Source organism: Ciconia boyciana, chromosome 1 (assembly GCF_034638445.1).
Source record: "Ciconia boyciana chromosome 1, ASM3463844v1, whole genome shotgun sequence".
NCBI lineage: Eukaryota > Metazoa > Chordata > Aves > Ciconiiformes > Ciconiidae > Ciconia > Ciconia boyciana.
In genome coordinates this window covers 60,390,015-60,405,026 of record NC_132934.1, presented here as the reverse complement: position 1 = coordinate 60,405,026, position 15,012 = coordinate 60,390,015, and the positions used below count along the sequence as shown (strand labels likewise).

The window sequence follows — 15,012 nt, the reverse complement described above, 5'->3', positions numbered from 1 at the left end:
GATCCTAAGTAAGGTAATCAATTTGATTTACAGAAAAAGATCCTTTTATACTTTGTTAATCTTGTTTAGGTCACAGCAGGTCTCTTCCAAGCACAGCTGGAATCCACCCCATTAGTGCTAGGGTCAATGACTCTCTCACCTACTTATTCTTCTTACACCTTTCCAAAAATCAATGAGACAGGCTCTTTCCTCAGACTCATAGATTAAATAATGAAACAAAGGCATAGCAGGCCATCTGTATTACAACGCTCTGAGATGTGTAACAGAAGGGGCAAACCAAACATCCTGCCAGTTTGTAATGTAAGGTACATTGAATTCACAGGGATGACTCATGTGCTAAAGTAAAGGGATTTGAGCGTTAAATATTTGCAGAATTAGGACCTGAGGTAATGCTTCAACCCCAGAAATTCTCAGAACATTGCAAGCCATTGCTAAAAACAGGGACATAAAATCACAACCTAGGAGCTTCCACTTTGACTGTATATTCGTATGGCTTATAACTGGAAAAACAGAGGTGTTCAGCTTTGCTGGCTCTCCTTGTTCAGAGGCAGTGCAGGAGGACAGAATTATTAGGATAACACTGGGGTCCCAAGTAACGTATGGTCCTTTGAAGGCTGCATTTCTAAACTGCAAACAGGTTGCATCACTTTCAGATATCTGGCTTGGGGACCTGGAAAAACAAAGCCCTTCTGTATTAAAGAAACTGATAGTGAATTAATTCTCTAGAGGTTATTAGAAACCAGTACCAGATTCACAAAGATGCTTACAATCCTTAATGCCCTTTAGAATCATCTCCAAAAAGCCTATCCCGTTACTCAATGAGTTGGTAACGTACCCAGTCACTAATGGGCAGCTACCTCTGCTGGAAAAAAGCACAACCACAATGTGGGGTTTAAAATGATATGGGATTGTGGAAGATGCTGTATCTTCTAACATCCTACCTCTGGCATTTTGAAATTAATTATGATAATAATGATAATGACTACTAAACACTTATGAAGTGATTTGTATCTTCAAAGCCCCATACAAACTTTGGTTAATTCAGAGATTCCTGCAGAGCAGCAGTCAAATGCTGCTGCTATGCTAGTAACACTCTAAACAGGGCGGGGGGAACATGATGCTAACCATAAAAACATCAATTTCTTTCCACCCTTCTTGGGGAAAGCAGTGTAAGCAGTTACAGCAGCTCAGGTATAACCTCTGTGAGTCGAGAAAGCTGACCAGCAGGAAAAAAAAAAAGGGGAAGAGACAATGAAGGGAAAATATGGAAGTGAGATTGGAGAGACAAAACAAAGCAGAAAGGAAAGAATAGACCTGATTGTACCAAACAAAATGACACCACAGATGATGTACTTGCCTCTTCAGAGTGACTGATGAGTGGAGGGCGAAAGGAAGACAAAATGATGGCTAAGGTCAGGACAAAGAGGAAAATTAGTACAGGATGCTCAAATAAGGTGTGCACACGCTAATTATAAAGGAATAGACTGGAAACAAAACTGTGAGAGTTCAGGATTACATACATACAATATATATGGGTCTACACATATATATCTACATACACACATATAATCTGCTGGAGCTAGGTCTTGGCCAATGGCTGATCATCGCATGAAATGTACTGCAAAGTAAGATATGCAGACATCATTATATGGATATCCATATAGAGAAAGCTACCATAAAAGAGTGAGTCATTTCCAACAGACTTTACTCTCAGTGACGCAGTTGTGAGAAGTGGTTCACTGTCTGTATTGGTCTTCCGTCTCACAGGACAAATGAATAAATCTAATTTTCCTGCTTAGGCCCTTCTCACTCAAGATTTAAATGCACATTGAATTTTAAGGCCGCACTCAATCTCACTGACTCCCAGGAGAACTTTGTGAAAATTGTGAACAATGTATTTTTCACTATGCTGGCAATCTTGACAAATCCAAACCAAATAATTTGATGTCCGTAAAATGATGACGAGTTTCTTTCCTACGGTTCATGGAAACACAACTGCACAACACCCCCCTGCTTTGGGTCAAATGTTTCATCTTACTTTCATTATCGATTGCTTGTATTTAAAATAAAATTTCAAAACTATATTAAACTTTTCTAAAGTTATCAAAACGAAATAATTATTCTTCTCAGAGTGTTCTTCCTCCTTGCCTTGTCCCTCAAAGCTTCCCGTTTCAGAGAGAGAGATGATTTGGTGAAAGAAAAACTTTCCAGTTCTGTTCTCAGATGCTTAACATTTTGCTGGATTGTGGATGCAATCAGTTAATTAGTTAATCAGCTGTTGCTGGTTATGATTTCTCAGTAGGATGCGTGTTCTACCAGCTGTGGTATTCCTTGTGCCTGAAAGCTGTGTCGGCAGTACATTTGTGGTTCATCAGCTATTACCCAGGCACTGAGCGGACACATCCTTGTAAGGCACAGTCACAGCCAGCACTTGCAAACAAAGCCAGCAAGCTGGCACAGAGCAACCCACTGCCACGGAGGGTTTCCATACAGCACACCTTGCCAGCCGTCGATGCTCACACGTCTTCTCTTTTCTTCTGGTGCTGACTGGGGGATGTAATTGAGAGCCATTTTGTACTTCTTAGCTGCCCAGAGGTAGAAAAGGTCACCATTTGGAAAAGAGGTGACAAAAGCAATTTCAGTGAGGGAAAGATTGTAATCTACCATGTGGTGTGAGGGACTGGGATGCTGCAGGCACTCTCAGCAATCACTGTCACAGCAGTCCTCCCCAGCTCACTCCCACCCGCTCAGTCTCGAATTGCAGCGTTATTAAAGCACCTTGAAGGTGGAGGTGGAAATTCTCAGCCCAGATCACAGCTGCTTTGTGGCTATTGATAGATTTGAGCAATGAAATGAGCCAAAGCAAACTGGGGAAGCATTTGTAAAATGTGTCCTACATTAATATGTACACCAGCTACAGACCGCATGTCCTTCAATTCTTATTTAACCTTGCTCTGGCAAAACTCCCACTGATGTTAAAGAGATTTTTGCCTGAGTGAGACTTGAGAAAGGATCTGCAAATCTGGCTGTGTACATAACACGCCAACATGCTGTATAGCTTGAAGATGAAATCTGTAGTGGAAAGGCACTGCTGTGCAAGATGAAAATTTGATTGTTGGTGGAATGTAACATCTGAAAATCCTGAGGGTGTTATTTTCCACTGGAAGGATTTTTTCTTTCAACTGTGGGAGAAACAATTATTTTCTATCAACAAATCTCTTGTTAATTTGTATGTCTTTGACTCTTAAAGAATGGTGGGAGAGTGAAAGGCACTTGCTCTATCAGTATCCTTAAGTAATTTTCCAGAGAGGCACGCCTCTCTCAGTCACCTCAAGTTTCTATTTCAAGGCCGTCACTGGTAGAGGTAGTGTCAGAATTATGTTTTCCAGGCTCACACAGGCTGTCTGCTGCGACATGTGCATGCGGCCACATGACGGAAGGCTGGCTGCTGCAACGAGAGGTGTGTAACACAGAGAATGGGAGAAGTGTGAGGAAAGCTCTAAAGTAAGGGAAAGATGGAAGAGGTGATATAGAGCTCCACTGGCCACAGACATTACCTAGCTTTTTCATAGTTTTTATCTCTAGATCTCAAAATACCGTAAAAAGGAGAGGTGAACATTGCTACCTGCATTTCAGAGATGGAGAACAGAGATGTAAGAAAGTGAACTGATTTGTGTACCACCTCCCAGCAGGGCAGTAGTGGAGCTCAGAAGAGACTGCAGGTCTCCTAAGTCCCCTCTCTGTGCAATATCAGAAGGCCATATTGTGTTTTTCCCATCACTGCAATGCATTACAAATGTCTGCTAATCAGACCTTACCACACACCCCCAAGAGACAGTTAACCCCTGGTAGTTGCATTTTAAAACTGAAGAGTCTGGCAGATAATAGAAGTGACTTGTTCGCAGACACAAAAGGAGTCTGCTTCAGAGAGGAGCTCCAAATTTAGGTGTTCTTCACTTCTCAACTTCTAGTCAGAGTACACTTTTACCTCTGCACTGAGAAACTCTACCTATTTAAGCAGCTGTTTCACACTTTAAAAGAGCACACGACAAGCCTGCGTTTGTTTTTCCAGTAAGTCAGTAAGGAAGCAAACCAACGAGCAGAGAGAAATTATTTTTGGTCACGTGAGAGACACAGCTATCCGGATAGTATTTGGCAGCCAAAAAGCAAATTACACGCACATGAGTGTAATGGTCGCGCTTGATTTTGTAGCGCAATAAAAAATGATGAAAATAAAACAAATTCAATTTAACAACTGAAGTCCTTCAGTAGAGGATTATACTACCAGATAAAATGCTGAGCTCACAGATGGAATATATCCACATATGATTCTGTTCACTGCCTCTCTATGAAAAGGGAAAAAAAATTCCAATAGGCTTCTTAATGGAGCTAGCCAGCTGACAGTGGGAGAGAAAAATCAAATATTCACAGAACATCAAAAAAATCTTTAGAGATAATGACCACAGGTTCAACAAAAGTACTTTCCATTACCTGAATGTGAAGAGGGTTCCCATGTCCAACATAGATAGCAGCTCTGCTTTTGACTTGGGGAAGGAGAGGCGGTAGCGTAGGGTCTCAAAAGCAGGTACAATCAGAGCTTTCTTGGTGTTAGCCAGGTCTAGCTGGATGACGGACTTCCTGGCAAAGAGAAACAACAAATACAAGCAGGAAAAATTTAAACTGATCAAATCACTTGGCTTTTCAAAGTAAAGAGCAGAGAATGGGCAGTTTGATACTGTAAATGTAACTATGGCCCATATTTTTTCCCAGGGGTGTTTCATATTTTCCTCTCCTTTTGAATCTGCTGCTCTAAGAGCAGGGGGAACAATCACAGTTCAAAAAGAGCTTATGTGTTTGACTGATCAATGCTGCCCTACATGTCCAGGGGTGCACAGTGCTGAACTAGCATTGTGAGCATGGCCAATTGACCACCTCTGTAAGAGAAACATAGTTGAATGTTACTACGTATGTGGTAAAGAGCTGCCCAGTCAATGGCAGTTCTAAAAAAATGGGATTTATCCAGAACTCAGTGGGACTTTACAAGGTGAGGAGCCAGAAAGTTTGGTTGCATTTCAGCCTAGCTATTCTCTGTGCTACGTTGTGCCCTCATATGTGCTTTCTACCTCTGCTTTAGAGCTCTGTGTGTCCTGCAAGGTGAGCATTACCTTAACACCACTATGGACCAGATATTTGCCCTCAAGAACACTGTAGCCATGATGGTCGGTCTTTGTTCAAGGCAAGGCACAGATCTACTGCAACAGGACGTGGTGTAAATCAGCAAAACTGTAAATTAGCAGTATTTTTTTGACTATTGTTAATCATGTGCATGGTAGCGCCCAGAGATCAAAGCTCATTTGTGCTTGGCTCTATACGTAGGGCAAAGAGGCTGTTTTCTGCAGAGAAGAGCTGTGCACTGGATGTGCTGAGATACCTTGCTTTTTGCCTTCTTTCACTGCAAGTTGCTCAGTGAAGAGACTGTTTCGGTGTGTGAGTGTGTGTGTGTGTGCACATACTGCGTTTTGCACAGTAGGGCCCTTCTCCAGACAGGGGCCTTAGGACAACTGCCGCAGGAGAGCAACAGCTTAGCAACCTTACGCACTGCCTGACAGAGGTATTCAGTCTATTCTTTCCTAACAAACTAAAACCCCAAGAAAAAGAAAAAGAAGTTACTCTTCCATCCCCAAACTGAATCTTACTATGCTTGTCATTAGAAATAACTCTGTCTCGATTTTCCTTTCATTATCTTCATATTTCATACGAGAAATATGCCTCTCTCTCCCTGTCAAAGTCAGTTCCCCTTAACAGGATTCACTGTCCTGACTTCTATGTTCCTGCAACAAGCAATCAAGGACAATGTTGACAAGCAGCAACTCTCTACAGCCTTATAAGATGAAGGAATTGGGATCACTGTCATAATAACAGAAGGACCAAATAAACCACTTTTCTAGGCCCAGAATACCTAGAATTCATTTATATTGCCATCAGAGAAAAAGAAGAAGAGCAGGGCTTTTTAATAAAATCTGAATTTTAGAGAATTCACACCACCCTATAGGCCTGTTCTATAAAAAGAAATCTGTTCTCAGCGCCTTACTGCAAAGTTTGCATTGTTTAAAGAACCCCTGCCACTTTCCAGTGAACTTTTCACAACTGAAGGATTTTAACAGCATCTTATTATAACTTTTTTGTACTTTTCTCACTAACTTCTCCCTTACCATCACTAATGGCTAAGATATCTGCATGTAAATAGATGATTCCTTCACAATCAGCCTCCACAACCTTCCAGAATTGCTGAGCAGTGCCAGCATCCATTCTTTAGGATGCTCTTAATGTTTCTTCCCCTTCACACCTTCTCTGCAACCAGGGCACACTAACAAAGTTTCTCTGACAACACCTCAGGCTTTCTGGACTCTGTGCAATCTATCAGCCTTGAGCGGTACAGCTTTGGGCATTCAGTTCTAGGAAGGAGGAGGCAACATTTGCAGTGATGCTCACCCTTTGGGCTCTGCAAGGAAACAGCAGCTTCCATTTACGGCTGTTGCTATCTCTTTGACGGAGAGCTCAAAAGTCCCAGGCAAAAATCAAGGCCTTGCTGTGCTTGGCACTGTCAAAAAGTAGGAGACAATCCTGCCCAACAAAGTTCACAGTCTGAAGTTGAACAAAGCTGAAATAGGTATAGGTATCAAGCAAGGGTAACAGCAGAGACTGTCAGACAGAGCAAGTTGTGTTGAACCTAGTGTTGAACGTGACTCATTTTGTAAGATATGGGATACAAGCACAAAAATGATGTGGGTATCAATAATCCTTTCTGCACATTCCCTACTCTTGTAATCTGCAAATTTCTTACAGGTGTCAATGTCAAAACTGTTGGAAAGAATACTTTTCTTCTTTATGAAGAAAACCAAAAGGCAGAGTGAACAAACTGATACAACAGGCTGAAATCACTTGCACTGTCAAAGGTCAATATGAAAAGTTAGGTAAGTGGAGAGAAACAGAGGTCTGAAAACAAGATGCTTGTAGTGGATGCAGTCTAACACAGGAACTAGTGGAGGTACTTCAAGAGTGAAATAACATAGCAGGATAATCTCTGCAGAAATATTTTCAAGAGATATGCAAGCATTTGAGGTGTATATTGTTAAGCCCAAAGTGGAGGGGTCCACCAAAACTGAGCTGGGAGTTGAGACACACTCAGTCAAGAAGTCCAGCAGCACTGACCTCCGAGTAGAATAGCCTGCCTTTCATGTGGACTAGATGACATAAAGGACAATGTAAGGGGAAGAAGGATGTCTTCACTGACATCCAGGTGTTGAACCTGAGTGACAAAGGACAACAGAGGCTGAGTGAATTGTGATAAAGGCAGGGAGGATTTGGTAGAGAAAACACCACCTTCCATTTTCTTCTGGTAACTTGGCTGACAGTCGGCTCCTTGGACAACCAGTTGAAAATCTAACCTCTTCCTACTGGAAGTAAATCTGCTTTTCCTTTTCTGTTGGGTTGACTTTTTTTCTGTTTTGAGTGGAGGTGCCATTTGCTGGTTGACTAGTTCTGTGATACTTGGAATAGGAAAATTTTCACTGTTGGTGTTGCAAGATACGTGGAATATAATGTAAGGAATACATTTAGTTATTTTGCAAACTAGCTCTGGGTAAACTGTTTAATTCCTGCACTATCCTTATGAGGGCTGTTTTTTGGATTCAGTAATATCAATTCAGTATCCATTTTCCTTTATCTGTCCTTTTCCCCAAACCCCAAAATAAGGATATATGATTTTATGAAGAGCTTTTTCTTTGCTAATGTTGTCCAGGAAACCGTTTCCTAGGCATCTTTGTGTTCAGACCTGATGTATGTCATTCTGACACAGTGAAGGTTGGGTTAAATTTCTAAATCTACTAATCAACCCTATTTTTCGCAAAGCATGGAAGAAATGAATCTTAAATCACAAGAGTCTCCTCACAGGTTTAATGAAATCCAGCATGTTGATACCAATCTTTTCATCTCCATAGTCCTTTCCAAAAATTAACACAGAATTCTCATCCTCATGGGGGCAGACAGTAATATCATTCCCATTTCTGGAGGATAGAGAAGGTCAGACACAGAAAGGTTAGCAACCTAATCCTAAAGCACTGAATTCAGAAAAAAAAAAAAGAAAAAAAGAGTCCATTAATTCAAATTAGCTTCCACCATCAGGATTCGGTAAGTGGTTAGTTCTAGATCAATGAATTTGGCAGTCACAGAGTTTGTGGTAAGAATTGGAGAGTTGTCAGTCCACTGTTAAATTCATTAGAACACTCTTCCTCTCTGCAAAAGCAATGAATGCATAGCCTACAAAGGCATCCAACAAATAAATAACAATAGGCACAACATGAAGTGCATCTCTTGCTGAGATGCTGAAGAACAAGGAGAAATACTTCACAACTCATGTTGCAGGGGACAGGTATAAAACCTGTGGACAGAGCTTGGATGCCAGGTCCCAGTTCATGCTAAATGTGTCACTGGAAGCGAAGGGCATGTTTTACACAAATGTGTCAGGAAAGAACTTTAATGCTAGCTGTGACAGCTGTAGATAAGCAGCCTGTCTAGTTATTTTATGTCAGAAGAACCTTTAGGATGACCCACACACCTTACTTGTAGCAGCCAGAAAGAGCCTTTACCTCTAGGGCAATGACAAGATGACCTCAGTAACTAATGAGGGAAGGTGACAAAAGACTTTGACTCAGCACAGACCATGAAAGTGTCTGAGTTTTGTAAACAGGAAATCTTTAAATGATACATTTCTTTCCTTTTGTACTTCACAGAAGAGTAAGGTAGGACAAAAAGGGGGGTTGATGGAGATTAAAAGCATTGAAATGGCCTTACTTGGCAGCTGTGAAAAAGCTCAATTAGCACAAATCTAAGTGCTAGTAACAGATACCTAGAGGGACAGGTAACCATCAGCTGCATCAGATTCTCCTTCAAAACTGGCCGTAACCTTTCACATACAACACTTTCAAAACATGTTTAAAATGTTTTTCAAAATTCCTTTTTTTCTGAGAATATATTGTCTGTCGAGACACAATATACAATATATATAAATCAGCAAACTCGCAGTGAGAGGGACTTGTCTGGCTCATCCTGTACAGTGCGATGCCTGAAACACCACACTATTTCTATTTGCTTATGGAAATCTGAGGAAATGAAGATGAAAACGTTTGTACGTCTCTCTAACAAACAACTGCTGCCATTCAGACAGATAGCACTAATCAGCTACTTGCAGAGGTGCTAAGAACAGTCAATGCAGAAAGATACAGGGTATCCATATTTAAAATAATCTCACTGCACCTCCCTGCTATTTTGCTCAGAAAAATCATTATTGAAAAAGCAACAAAAGCCTCTAGTCCACATGCAAAAAAATTCAATCCCTTTTTAAAGAGCTGGTAGCAGCAGATTAGCAATTCTGATATTCCCAGGCAACAGAGACTCACAGTCAGAGTTAAGGTGGTATGGGCCTCACAAAAGGCTGGTAGAATAACACAAGGTCTTTGATGCAACAGCTTTCAGTGTGAATCTGTTTTTTTTCTGAAACAGCACCAATGGGTGGCATCACTGTGCATCCTATAATACATTATCACCCTAGGAGAATTATTTCTATGGTTGTAATATCTTAAGTATGTTGTGGTACATCATTCTGTCTTCTCTCTTCTCTTCTTCCTTTCAGTGCTGGCTCCCATCAGTGCACTGCGAAGCAGCATGGAGGAACAACTTGCATTTTTAGTATTACATGCCAGTATCAACAGCTGCTATGATTACTGTGTCCAGCATCAATCTGAAGAAATGTAACAGTGTGCAACACTAACGTCAAAGAACAGAGAAGCTAATAACAACTGTCCCTACGTGAATCTTGAGACAGCTAATGTGTGCAAGGGACAGAATTATTTTGGAGTCCTCAAAGCACAAATCAAAAAGAAATATCCCTAAAATAAGTGGGAAACAAGCTGACACACTGTGATAAAACTTCAATGATATTATTGAAATCCAGTGTCTTAAAAGCCATAGTGAATTTGGCCCTGTACATGGATGCAGAAATTGAAAAAGGCAATTAATTCTCCACATGAGGAAGAAGTGAGAAGATGCTTATGGAGTTGTTAAACCTGAAACAAAGGAATTTCTCCATAAGTTTACAATACCGGAAGGTGTATTTCCCTTTACACTCCAAAACCCCGGGCCTACAGACTGAAAGGGATCGCCTACAGGCAGACCCTCACTGGAACACTTTGATCAACTTTTACCAAATTAGAACAGAGCTGAAAAGCAGAACTGGTCAGGACTAAGGAACTGAAATCCTCCTGTCTGGCCACAGGGTGTCCTCCTTGCTCTATGCTTTGGCCTCAGATGACCAGCCTCTGCAGGGGAAAAAGGTCTTTATTAAAAAAAGCTCAGTTAATGGATCAGAGGTCTGTAGTTTGCTCAGCCCAATCTGCTCACATTTGTTATGATACAATACACACTGAGGTTACTCTTCCCAGTTTCCTTATGCTAATTATTTTGCCTTGACAAGTGCTGGCATTGCAGTCATATTTTTGAGCTGGTTAGTCTATTACCCTCTTTTCAAGATATGGAACTGGATTAAGAGTGTGTCACAGGGACAACAAGTTCAGTAATGCTTTGCATGTTTTTTCTGTCACTGACATTAAGAACCAGGGATGTTCAGGGACATCATCTGGTTCACATCTTTGCTAATACAGGATGCTCTTGCACATACTTAGTCCAGTTCAATTTTCAAATTGATTCTTCTGCTGCTCTGAGGGAATTATTCTGATGGCTAACAGGGCTTACATTTAGATCTGAGTTTTTTCTTTCATAACCATATTGCTTTACTTCTAGTTCCAGCCCCTTCCTCTAACCTAAAAACTCTTGTGCCTTGCTAGGCATTGTCACTCCTTAAACACCTATAAGCTGCCTCTTTCAGATCTGCTCAAACTGCATTGTTTTGGGAATATGTGAGAAGGGTGGGGTGTGGAGGGGCTGAAAACACGTGTGACAGTGGGAATCCCTCCACTGTCCATTTACCTGAGGTACTCGTAGAGTCCATACATGGGCAAGAAGTCAATGTCAGACAGAAACATGTATGGCGTGCTGATATGCTTCATGGCCACATTCCTTAGCAGATTCACAGGATAGAACTGGCCCTCCTTGTACACGATATGGTAGCCGACATTGTGGCGGCTCATAAGTACTTCTGAGCCCTGGGCGTAGCGCAGAAATTGCTGGGCTTCTGCATCAGAAAGATAGAGTGCCAGGCTGATTGGACCTTCCCAGTGTTTGCAGATGGCTTCAAGCATCTGGAGCCTGAAAGACGAAGGGTGAGAATAAGAAAAGGCTGTCTCCCTGTCTGGGACTCTTTGCTTGGGTTCATCTGATCAAATGCAGATATCTGTCTCTAAGTGAGACAGATTGGGGTCACTTTATATGCTGTGGAAAGCAATAAATATTTCTACAGCACAATTCATCTCATCTAAGTTGATGTCTCCTTCTGGACAGATGAACTGTACCCTAGATATGTCTACTTCTCTCCACGGAATACAAGGGAGCCTAAGACAGCCCTAGCTCAGGTATACACATCCACAACTCAGATACTTAAAGCTAGATGAAATCAACACCATCCTTTCTGCCTAAAGCATTGATGCTGCAGGAAAACCCACATGGACGATGGGACTTCATCTGATAGGAGCTTTGAGCAGTTGCAGGGATCTGTCCATGCGGATCTACTTACAGGATAGGAGTCTCGTCATCTTAAACAGTGTTTAGTGCCCAGTTCACACTTCAGCTAAAGCTATTCTCACACACTAACCTACTGCAGTGCTCTTCAACAAGCTTGTGGAGGAGAAAGGTGTACAGACCCATAGATCATTTTACCTCCTGTTTAGGAAAACCTTCCCCAAATTTTTGCAAGGCAGTTAGCCAGACCTTAAAAGCTGTTAAAGGTGATAGGTCAAGGGAATACTGACTTATATGAACATTCGCATTGACTAGAAGAAAACTCATGGTCAGGGAAAGGGCAAAAGGATGACACATCGCTAGAAATGGGATTTGCTATGTGTATGGAGTAAGAAGAGAAGGAGGGAGAGATATGGCATTTCTGTGGAATATCAAAAGAACATTTCAGACAAAACCATTATTTCAAGTACTAATTTGTGTATGTTTTAGCAGTATCTCAAATTTCATTAAATCATTTTTAAAACAGGTGGTATCAATTTATATTTTTAACAACTTCCAGCAGTTACAATACTATTGATGAAAATGACAACAAAAGATCTCATACACAAACACAAATCAAACCCAGCCTGGTCAAATCGTTTAAGCACTTCGGGTAATTTATAGAGAATTGCTTAGACATTAAGATATGCTACACAAAAATACAGCAAGGACTGATTACAAAGCCTCTTGAGTTAATACAAAGGGAAATGAACCTATGCAGCCTAGCCAGCTATTCTATTAAAAATTAGGAAGAGTAGACTATGCAACATGATTATTTTCTCTCCCTTCCAAATCCACATTACTAGATTTTTCCTATTAATATTTATACAGAACACAAGAAAAGTTTTCTGCATCATCGTAATCAGAGAAAATAATTTCCCCCTCCTACTATCTCCCTAAGCTTTGCCGCAGAGAGGAATGATATACTCATACCAGCAAACACACATTCTGATTTAACATTAATAGCTTTTTCCTGCATTTCTGAATGATCATGATGACATCCAAGACGATATAATCACTTTTTCTTAGGTATGAGATATTACTTTTACTAGTCTACACCTGGTACATTATTTTCTTTTTATCTATTATTGAAACAAAGGTTATTATCAGCCTGAAACATACAGCTGAATTAGAAACACAAATCGATAAAAAAGATCTAAAAAGTATGTGAAGGCTTTAGGCTTTTGATTGTACAAATAATAAATAGAGAAAAATACTTTTTTTTTTTTGCCTTTTTCCAGCATAGTGGAAACCTATTAATCAGGAGACTCCAATTCATCAGCACTCAGATTTAGGGCAGCCTTTTAAAAACTGAATACTTGTCTAGCAAGAAATGCAGCAAAATGCCTTTCAAGGACTCCAAGCAGTGGACAAATGGCATACATAACTTATTTAAACAGCACACCTGATAATGCCTGCAAAGCTTTTCACGACAGTTAAGCGGGAACTGGGTTTTGCTGGTATAAATTTCCAGCTGGGCAGCTTAGTGCCCTTTAGAATACTCCATTTTGCTGTGTCGTTCTCATTGACAGGCTCCACTTCCACGAGTTTGATACAGGGACTGCTGGGTGATGCTCTATAACCTACTCTCTGTAGGTTGTTACAATAGCCTCCTTTGACCATAAAACAGAATTACGAGTTTCTAAGCACAACATGACCAAGTTATTTTGGTTTTGTTAGCGGTCTTGAGGAACATATTCTCTTAAGGACTCTATAGAAAATAAATATACTCCTGTACTGCATAATAATGAGGTCATCATTTACTTGGTAAACTTTTTTAAAGGTCTGTTTCAGTCAAGAGAATTCTGCTGGAATTCAATGTTTTGTGAGATTATTTGTTTTCAATTTTCTTCTTAAGAATACTCAACCAATTTACAACTCATTCACACCCAGACTTCAATCAGTGTAATGCTTATCCTGTCTTTCTTTGTCCACATCCTGATCTCACATTTTTGTAACTTCCACTCTGATTTCTGAACCCCAGGTACACACCATGCCTTTAAAAAGGCTGCCTAACCAAAACACATGCATGAAAACCACAGTGATGCAACCAAGCCATTATCCAAGAAAATGTCACATCAATATAAAAGGTGACAACTAACCAATAACGAACAACACTGGACAAAGTCTGTCTCAGAGCTTCTATCTAAAGACATGAATGTTAGCTCCTAAACTGCGTCCCTCTCTTCCATTCCCCAAGCCTATAGCACAGGCAAACATAAGCCTGTCATGATAGTCATGTCAGTCTCAACTCCAACAGGACTATAATTGGAGACACTGGGAATTGTTTTTTTGTCTTTCCTCATCTTGGATGATCATTTGAAAGAACGATGCAGGAATGTAGCGTATAGCACATAGTTTATGTACGTCATCTTACATCTGAGACACTATTCTTAAATGTCTACAGCTACGCTGGAGGAGTTTAATAAAAGTGGTTTAAAGAAGATACAAAAAAATAAGGCAGTAACTGAAAGATGTAAAAGAAAACAAAGCAGCTAAACAGTTCTTTGGTATGATATTATTTATTGATTTTAGCTGAAAGAAAGTATTTCCAACTCAAATCAATAATTTATAGCAACACACCAACGAAGTAGGGAAGATTTTTCCTGCACAGTATCAGGAGGGCTGTTCTTCCTGAATAAAAATGTGTGGTTCTGTCTATCAATAAAAACATGTGCCCCAGTGAGGATCCAGAAAGAGAAACAGATGCTCAGACTTTGCATCAGTGCCAGTGAATCAGCACTGAGCCCCAGCTCATTGTTTTGAATTAAATTCTGGGGGGAAAATATACCATGTGCACACACCAGCTTTACTAATTTACTGTGGCACTCGCTCAGGATCTGGCTTAATTTATTTCTTTAGTTTCTTATTCAAAGGTTTGTGAACACTTAAGAAATGTTTCCTCAATTAAAAATCAATAGAACAGACACTGATGCGCATAGCAAATCATAACACAATGTGCAGGATGCAGTGCTGAGGCACTGGTTATTTTTAAAACAAGCTGTAAATGTTTTGTTGATCTGAATTCCCCTGATTCTCCTGGAATACTGCTGACCTTCCACTGGTGTAGCAGTGGTGGTATTCACGGGTCATATTGTATTCTGGATGTGCTCCACTAAATGAAATATCAGTTTCTGGCTAATATTCAAGGAGTTCTGATCTGTTCTGTAACCCACTCTGATAGCAGTAATTACAAACTTTGGACTAGATTTCAACTGAGAAGCAGGAGGAAAAAGGAAGACTGACAATTCAAAATTTCACAAATGATCAGCTGATCCAGAC

The 15,012-nt window shown here is 40.5% G+C and overlaps 1 protein-coding gene across 3 annotated transcripts in view; it reads right to left on the bottom strand.

Moving 5' to 3' along the window:
• Nucleotides 1-15,012, bottom strand: part of LARGE1 (LARGE xylosyl- and glucuronyltransferase 1) — a 300,884-nt gene that overhangs the window by 15,742 nt on the left and 270,130 nt on the right. For all 3 annotated transcript variants that reach the window (XR_012043802.1, XM_072870284.1, XM_072870273.1), the window contains 2 exons: nucleotides 11,044-11,322; nucleotides 4,492-4,638 (listed from right to left, as the gene is read on the bottom strand). Coding sequence is in view for 2 of the 3 variants with exons in the window: in XM_072870284.1 (XP_072726385.1) it covers nucleotides 4,492-4,638; nucleotides 11,044-11,322 (426 nt within the window). In the remaining variant the exon portion in view is untranslated. The remainder of the gene's footprint in view (nucleotides 1-4,491; nucleotides 4,639-11,043; nucleotides 11,323-15,012) is intronic.